Source organism: Hyposmocoma kahamanoa, unplaced genomic scaffold (genome assembly GCF_003589595.1).
Source record: "Hyposmocoma kahamanoa isolate Upper Pololo Valley unplaced genomic scaffold, ASM358959v1 85250, whole genome shotgun sequence".
In the NCBI taxonomy this organism is placed as follows: domain Eukaryota; kingdom Metazoa; phylum Arthropoda; class Insecta; order Lepidoptera; family Cosmopterigidae; genus Hyposmocoma; species Hyposmocoma kahamanoa.
Window position 1 is genome coordinate 1,708 of NW_020654245.1, and position 9,059 is coordinate 10,766.

The following is a 9,059-nucleotide window of genomic DNA, read 5'->3' on the forward strand; positions in this document are numbered from 1 at the left end:
CCTTATCATTTTTCATACGTACGGTCATATCAAATTTTTTTTTTATTGTGACTCGGCAAAATGACTGCACCGCGCCTGATGGAAAGTGCGAATACAGTCCAGAGATGAGAGTAACGGATGGAAAACACAAATATCTTCACTCCGTCACTATCAAATACCGATATATCGAATTAGTCATATCAAAAATGGATAATTTTTATTTTTTTAAATCTCGAAAGATACCTACTTACTGCACACTGTGTAGCGGCAATTAAGATAAATGAGTAGCAACTACAGGATTTGCTCAAAAATTCCATTCTTTAGGATCCAACAAGGATTACAAAGAATGTTTTAATGGTGAGTTAATACCTACACTTCTGTTCTTTAGTGAATAGAGAAAGTATTCGCGCCACTGAAAATGAACATGTTCACGAGACTATTAATTACGTGGATGTGGCGCGTGCATACGATAATAAATAGCATGCTGGGGATGTAGGAATGCTATTTTTATCGGCGCAAATGATAAAATACTTCTAATTTTATTTTGTTGTTATGTAAAACACGATTTTTATAAAGCATTGTAAGAATGTAACTAACAAAATTAAACTTCCCCTTCTTTCTCTCCTTGCTTCGGCCGACTTCCCCTTATGTAAGGTCTTTTCTATGAATAACTTCTTGTGTGACAAATAGGGAATCGATTTTTCTTACATCCTAATATAAATCCCATATTATACATAAAAAGATAACGATCTCGTCGATTAATCGTCTGATCTGTCTTATTTTCTTTGCAGCGTCATTGCCGGGTACCGAAGCTGCCCATCAACTAGTAATCTGCGTCCGTAATAAGTGTACCCCAGAGGAGGCGCTAAATGTGCTTAGGGAACTTCCAAATCCTCTACGTGAAGGCGAACAACCTGCCGCGGCTCAGGCTGCTGCTTACAACCCTCTGAAGATTGATGTCTTTGTCCAAACACTGCTTAATCTCGGCAGTAAGAGTATCTCGCATAGTTTCGCCGCTATCTCGAAGTTCCATTATGTTTTTAAGGTGAGTGCTTATTTATGAAAATTTTTGAGGAACTAGGATAGATCGTCGTCGTGCGCAAACTGTCGTGTCGTATTAACTTATTGGGAACAGAAACTTATAAAATATTACTTATTATGAAATGATATCTGACATAATATGTGATCAAACAAGCGCTCCTATGAATTCAATACGTTTTACAAATCTACTTATATAATATCGTCATGAAAGTGAAGGTTCTGACTTTGTAAGCTAACATTTTATTTTATTTTTATTTATTTATCTCATATTCACAACAAATTCTATCAGATATATCCCTTCCTTACTGACTAGTAAGACACTGAAACCCTTGTCGGAGTTATATATAATGTGAAGTCACTTGTTTCAATACTTAATTTAACTTTACAGATTCTTGCAGAATCGGAAGAAGCTCAAATCTGCGTTCTTCGCAACGTATGGGAGCTATGGCAACGTCACGCCCAAATGGTCTGTGTATTAGTTGACAAGATGCTCAAGACGCAAATTGTGGAATGCAGCGCAGTCGCGACCTGGCTTTTCTCGAAGGAAATGGCGCCTTACTTTACACACAGCTACTTGTGGGAAATCTTACATCTAACTATCGATAAGATGAACAAACATGTTTCTAAGCTAAGTGAGTATTTTAATAACTCAAATGCGGAATTTTCTTAAATTTTTTACATAAAGGGGTGGTTTCATGGAGTTTGGATTAGGTCTTGATACATATGTTTAAAACGTGTGGATATTTGAATTTATTAATATTAAAAAGAAAAGGTAGAGAAAATAATGTTATTTAATAAAATACGAGGGCAATATAATGGTAACAAAAATATTTTTCTATTTTTTCATAATGTCTCTTCATGTATTTGTGTTTGCATTAAGTAAGAGAGTTGCCATCTTTTCACTAATTTGATTTCCAATTTTTACATATTTATGCACAAAATTTTCTTTTATTCATATTTCTACGATTTGTAAACTGTTCTTTGAAATGGTGTACAAGTGCCTGATCAGAAGAATTAAACAACCCATTTGATACTTGATCATCATAGTATGAAAAACCATTTGTTTTTTAATATTAATAATTTTCTTTTTAATATTCTTCACTTTTTTTAAGTTTCACATCAATGTCATTCTATTTTCTATCTTGATTTGCAGGTGGTGAACTGCAAGAGGCGAGGGAAGCTCTAGCGCGAGCTGACTCCAGCAGTTCAGACTCTGAGGATGAGAATAACAGCAAAAAGAAAAAGGATCAAGACAAGCCTACCGAAGAGGTATGAAATCTAGTAACAATCAAAACTTAGAGGAATGACCATTGTGAACTAGCTTCTAGCCATAAATATATCCACATTATGAAAAGTTCAATCTTAACTAAACGGTGCATGATTCATTTAGAGCTTCCTGACGTATGGGATGTCACATTTTGAATGCTGCGACTGCACGCTAGCTGTATTAGGGTCGGATCGTGATGCAGTTGGAGTGCTGTGGACGCCCAAACTGCTTTCTGATTACTTTCAAAGTGACAAACGTAGGAATATAGCTTGTGGGATGGAGCTATGACTTAACAAACGTAATTTCTTCTCAGGCAGTGGAACGCATGGAAGAGCGTCTGGAGTCAGCTCACACAGACCAGAAACGTCTATTTCTGATTGTGTTCCAACGATTTATCATGATCCTTTCGGAGCACCTGGTGCGCTGCGATACAGACGGACGCGAGCCGGACACATTTTGGTACCGCAGTACTATTGGACGGCTGCAACAAGTCTTCTTGGTGGTGAGTCTCTTTTGTGATGTATTGAAACATATCTTGGATAGATGGCGTTGGCTGTATTTTTTAAAAGAGACGAATCATGTTCTTTATGGACTTGTCCATTTAGAATTTTGTTTTTTAATCGCATCTCAATTTTCCGCTATAACCGATAATTAGGCGTGACATAGAGGAGATATACCTAAATAAATCTCACGTCTCCAAATAATTGTTGTAATTTTGATGCATTGTGGGAAGTACTTAATATCTTTTTGGATTAAACCAAACACTGAGAATCAACTGACGATATCTTTTCAGCACCACGAGCAAGTGCAGAAATACAGCAGCACTCTTGAAACTCTCCTCTTCACTCAAGACTTGGATCCTCACATCTTGGACGTTTTCCATCAATTTGTTGCACTCACCGCATAGAGAATATTATATAAGTGATAATTTACGATGTGATTGAACCGAAATTTAGTAGAAATTGACGTCGATTTTGTTACACACTTTATGAGTGTTTTTTATTTTTTATTTTAAGAACGTTTGTCTGTGAAGCGGGAAAGAATCTATACTGTCGACTTTACTAGACCAACTCGGCATTGCTCGGTCTTTCGTGACGAATTCCACTTTTTCAATATTAATTTGACCTTTGAAACTTATAGAGAACATGCCCGCGGATATCAGCGATGCCTGCGCGAAATAAATAATTTAGCTGCATGTTTTCTAAGAGAAGAAGAGTGATTTTGGATTCAAGGCTCAATTTAATTTGCATGCATAGCATAATGAACTTATACCAATTGTTTAACGTACAAACTAGGTAGGTACGATATAATATATAGCTGTGAGAATTCCCGAAACTGCGAAAATTCTCCGGAAGACGCGCGATCTGTTTTGGGGCTCGTATCCAATTTGTACGTTACACAATTTGACATAAAGTTAATTATGTAATGATTACGAAAAATAGCTACGAAATGGTTACACCGACTTGCCGCAATGTTTTGAGTTGCTTGATGAAGACTGCACTACTAATATGTTAAATATGTTAAAACGATTGTGGTAATATTTACGAAATTTTATTGGTGGTATGTCAATTTTAAGTGCACGTTTAAAAAGTTTCAATTTATTTTTCACCAGTACGCGTAATTAACGTGGAACCTCTAAATGTATTTGTCAATAATAATAGAATACGTTTTATAGTGTAACTAAATTACTTTAAGTTCAATTCGGGAATATCGTTACAATAATTTCCTAATTTATTTAAACTGGTTTCGTGTGCGGACTGTACGAAAATTTAAAGACATTTGAAAAGACTAGAAGTCAGACTTTTACTATCAATATGAAAATCCATTACAATAATTAGTTAAGCAAGCACATCCTCACAGTAAAGTATACAGACTGCCTAATTTTAATTACACTGCGTAACGACGTTCGGTACTCAGGAGTCCTCAATGCCGCACCGCTTTGTTCAACCTTTATTGAAAAAAAAATACAGTATGTATACTTTAATATGTGGCTTTGTGTACATAATTTTAAAATCACTTCAAGTAGGACAATAGTTCTTCAATGTCTTTCTTGGAACCGAGGTAGCATGGTGCGCGTTGATGAATAGATGTTGGCTGGATGTCCAGGATGGGGATCTTGCCGTTGGTGGCCATTCCTCCCGCTTCTGTTACTATGAACGACATTGGGTTGCATTCATAGAGAAGACGGAGCTGAAAATATAGGAGTCATTTACTGAATTTAACACACCAAAAATGGTTAGGCATTTTTTCATTTCTAATTTTCAGAGCTCATGCGGATATTCAAAAATAGGTATTTGACAAAGACTTTACACTATATTTTATTATAGAGCCGGGCCTACCTAACCGCCATTATGATGTCTTTTCGGACTCTTGGTTCCACTAGTGGGTCCAGTAGGATTCTCAAGTACTGATGTCCTTATTTAGATGGTGGAACCAACAGCTTAGTTTTAACGAATAAATATTGGGACTGTTGCCCCCATTCACAAGTTTTACAAAAACTCTAATAAAAATTAAATGATAAAAAAAATGCCAAACAACTTTGATTTATGTGTAATGTGGCCACCCGTATATAAGATCATTGTGGTCACCATTAAGGAAATAAACAATACTACTAATTACAAAAATAAACTTAAATTAAATTACAATGCGTTCCTGACTATTTGGAATTTTTAATAGCCACGCGTATTCAATTATACATAAAGATCGAATGTTTGGAAAAAGTGTAATTGTGGTGTTTGTTTGTGTTCATACCTTGCCATTAGGCGACGATTTTGTAGCAGGGTACATAAAGATGCCCCCGTATTTGATAGTTCTGTGCACATCGGCAACCATGGACCCGACATATCTCGCGCCGTACGCTTGGCCCGTCTTTGGCCGTTTCCTGTCTTCAATATACTGTTTTAGACCCTCGTCCCATTCAGCAGCGTAGCCTGGAGATAAATGTAGTGTTAGCACTTAATGAATCATGGAGTGTAATGATGTGGATGTAATCACAACCCTTAGAGCTAATAACACCAAAGCTGCCACTTAAGCGACTAAGGTAATAATATTCATATACTGGATATCCACACCAGTTACCTTTTTTTATAATATGCAATGGCGGGACGAATAAGTCGTGCGCCTGATGGTAAGTTACACGCCTGTCCATGACAATTGCAGTGACACTCGGACTTTAAACGCAAAGATCTGAGGCCACTGCGCCCGTCACCCTGAGACATAAGTTGACAAGTCCCATGTGCCTGTAGTTTCACCAGCACCCTTACCCTTCAAAACCGGAACACAGTAAAGCTGACATTACTGCTTGGCGGCAGTAATAGGTAAGGTGGCAGTGCTACCCTGGACGAACTCTTTCACAAGGAGCTCTACTGCTACTTGTACCTGGTTTCAACGACATTCACTCCGGGGCGCTATCCGGAACGACAGGACCAAAAAGAATCTAAAAAAGTTCACTGCCCCAAATTGGTGGTGGGACCAATGGCACCATAGATTTAGTATATCATACACTAAATCTATGAATGGCACAGTGTTTTTTTACCCCTAAAATCGGACATGTCCCTGTTAACAAAAGAATCAGAATAAACGTTTCATTCCGAATGCATGAGTAAAACTCCCATTAGTCCCACTACAATAGTTTTGGAGAAAACCTCGACCAAAGTTTGTCCCTTATTTGGCATTTTTTGAAAATAAAATCCTAGTGACCAAATCGTTGCATCTAAGTAATTCGTTAGATTGTTTTTTAAAAGGCACATTATTTTGATGTACCTGCAAGGTTTTAACAATTTAACAATGATGCACTCCTTCCCGCGTCATATTGTCTATCAACAGACAAAGCATTACTTAAAATAGCTAATATGAAATTTAAAAAAGTTATATTAGAATTAAATGAAATAAAGGAAATTCGGGTATTCATCCCTAAGGCTCAACTCACACTGGCGCAGAGTCGAAGCGTCACGTCGCGTCCTGTTTTTCAACTACACCGCCTGTCGACGCGCGACGATGACGCTCGAATTAGTGCGCCGGGATCACAATTTGGTCGGCGTCTGACGCCTCACGGCGCCCAAGTGACGCGAGGCGACGCGCGAAGTCGCTCGAGTGCTACCAAGAGTCGACGCGCGTTGACGTGCGAAGCCGCTCGATTCCATATTTTCAAAACACAAATTTGTACCTTAATAACGGGAAAATATAAATGAATATGCTATAGGCGAAAAACAAGACGCGTCGCGACGCTTCGATTCTGCGTCAGTGTGAGTTGAGCCTAAGAGTTGGTAACAGAACCTGTTGGTTTTGACCAATGTCTTAATTGAGATACACATTTAATTTTATTTGACAGTTTAGATGTCATACTTTAATATACTGAAGGTTTTTAAAGTTAGATAGGCATATTCATATAATAAAAATACATCCAAAATGTCCTCTCCCATACTTATCGTTCTGCCGTATAATTTTGGAACTTTCGACGTCGCAATTCGTGTTGATTTTGTTAGTTAAGCTGTGTTATTATATATTTCTATAAAGCACATCTAACTGAAATGTCAAAAAAGGGTGATATTTTTCAAATTTGTTGTGTAACTTAAAGAAAATAATAAATCATAATTAAATATGGGGACATAAACCTATCTTTATCAAATTCATCAAAGGTATTAACTGTTAGCGAAGCTTGCCGAAGCTTCGAATTTTGTATTATTTCATAGCGTAGGTAATAAATTATCAAAATTTTATAAAAATCAGTTGCGGAAATTTGCGGTTTCTAAATATATGAAAAAATCATAATAAATGTCCTACCGTAGAAGAATACCCATAACAATGCATCGCGATAAGATAATATATATTCGGTTGCATTTATCTTATTTACCAATATTATTCACAGTTCACACTACGCCATTAGTATGTAATGTTCTGACACATTAATTTCATAAATTTATTAATACAAGCAGTCGTTTGTTACTGAATTACTTTTCCAACTCCTTTGAAAATGAATTGTTTCAAATGTTTCAGAAAAGAACTAACACTTTGCTACATTGAAGGTGGAAGAAATGAATCGTCTCTAGAAACATTTTTTTGAGATTGTTATGAAGTTTCGGAGGATAATTTACGTTTGATAATTAGTGATTTAAAAATACGTTTAACAGTCGATGGAGCCATGCATCACGTTTTCTGTTACTTTGTCAACGACCATCGATTCCACTCCATCTACTTCAACTGGAAAACGAGGAATACCAGTATAACTTATGAAAATTCTTCAGAATCTAGTAAAAAGCGCAAAAATACTACACTACATATTGAATATGGATTCGAACACTTCTTCGGTGCATATATGTATTCAAGAACTGCGACCAAACGAAGAAACTAATGAAGCAAAACTCGTGGAGGTATTAAGGTTTGTAGATGCAGATAAAAAAATATTAGTGCTAAAATTTAAGGACACTTGCAATAACGTCCAAACGCTGAGCAATCAAGAAACACTAAGTGTATTTATTGAATTGGATCTGACTAGGGCTCAATATTTATATTTGAGAAAATATTATGGATGAACGGAACTGTTTCCTACTACCACCTTATTATAAAGTACAAAAAGTAAATAGAACTGTTACCCACCTGCACCAGCTATTGAAATTACGAACATATGAGCAAAAATGTTATCGCTACAGGATTTATTAGATTTTGCATATTTCGTACAACCTTTCGTTTGAAAAACGGTCAGCTACGAGTGACGAAAATAAACGAATGAAACAAGAGAAGAAAATTATGGTACAAAGACGCTTTCGAGAAAAACTTGGATTAATAATAAATCGCGATAAGAAGGCGGTAATACCAATGACGGTAACACAGCGAGAAGGTTTTTTTATAATGCAGTCTGCTCTGCTGAAAGTACAGGAGTAGATGAAATTTTTATAAAGCAACTCTATGTAATCCTCAAGCCTTATCGCCTAGCATAATGATAGATTCTCAAAAATATGGATAATTTGCTTTGGAAACCGCAAGAAATAAATATGATTGGTATTATATCTTTTGGTACACAAAATATTGTGATTCACAGAGAAGGTATAATTAACCACTTTGCAGTGTTACCCATTGGACAATTTTCAGAAGACGCGTAAGAATCTCGTAATAAAGACTACAAAAAATTTAGATTACAAAAGAGAAAGTACATATATTACTAGTAACCGAAAACCTTATGTTAAAAATCGAGAGGAGCTTGACGTGGAGACGCTACGTCTATTGAAAGTGGACCAAATCGTCACTGATTCCGAAGGCGATAGGCTAAAACAGATATCCGGAATAATAACAAATATGATTTCATGTTTTATTTTGTCTCGTATTTTTATTTTTTTTTATTTTATATTATTTTAAGTAAAATTTATAATCATATTAATTTATTTTATGAATAAAGAATTATCGTAACACGGCGAATCATTCTTTTTTAAATGAATATTGAGTAGTATTTACCATGGAGAAATTTTGCAAATTTTTTTTCTCTCAACTACGGATAGTTAAATAAAAATGTATATGCATTTACAATCGTCATAATTCCCACTATGTACAAAAAAAATGAAAGGTATATCTCGAACAACAAAAAAGTTGCAGATTTTTGATCCGTAACTGACCTAAATTTCCCATAGTGCACCGTGGTTGTAGAAAGTAATGGTATTAAGGTTGTTTCGGTATATATATTTCTGACATGTGTGGACTGACTAAGATCGAAACAACTGAGGAATTAGATATTTGTGACAGCTTTGTAGCAACTGGAGTCCTTTAAGCCAGAGTTACATTT

The 9,059-nt window shown here is 36.0% G+C and overlaps 2 protein-coding genes across 2 annotated transcripts; one reads left to right on the plus strand and one right to left on the minus strand.

Annotated features, from left to right (window-relative positions):
• Positions 1 to 697: 697 nt before the first annotated feature.
• Positions 698 to 3,905, plus strand: LOC113234596 (nuclear cap-binding protein subunit 1-like; the record flags this gene model as incomplete). Its single annotated transcript, XM_026469950.1, has 5 exons — positions 698 to 1,024; positions 1,409 to 1,652; positions 2,174 to 2,289; positions 2,601 to 2,789; positions 3,081 to 3,905. Coding segments are annotated over 5 exons (990 nt in total), but the record flags the coding sequence as incomplete, so codon positions are not given.
• Positions 3,906 to 4,172: 267 nt separating this feature from the next.
• Positions 4,173 to 5,433, minus strand: LOC113234595 (fructose-1,6-bisphosphatase 1-like). The gene is made up of 2 exons (XM_026469949.1): positions 5,039 to 5,433; positions 4,173 to 4,477 (listed from the first exon to the last, which is right to left on the minus strand). Exons 1-2 carry the CDS (start codon positions 5,117 to 5,119, stop codon positions 4,301 to 4,303), a joined length of 258 nt encoding a protein of 85 aa, XP_026325734.1. The 5' UTR covers positions 5,120 to 5,433; the 3' UTR covers positions 4,173 to 4,300.
• Positions 5,434 to 9,059: the final 3,626 nt, after the last annotated feature.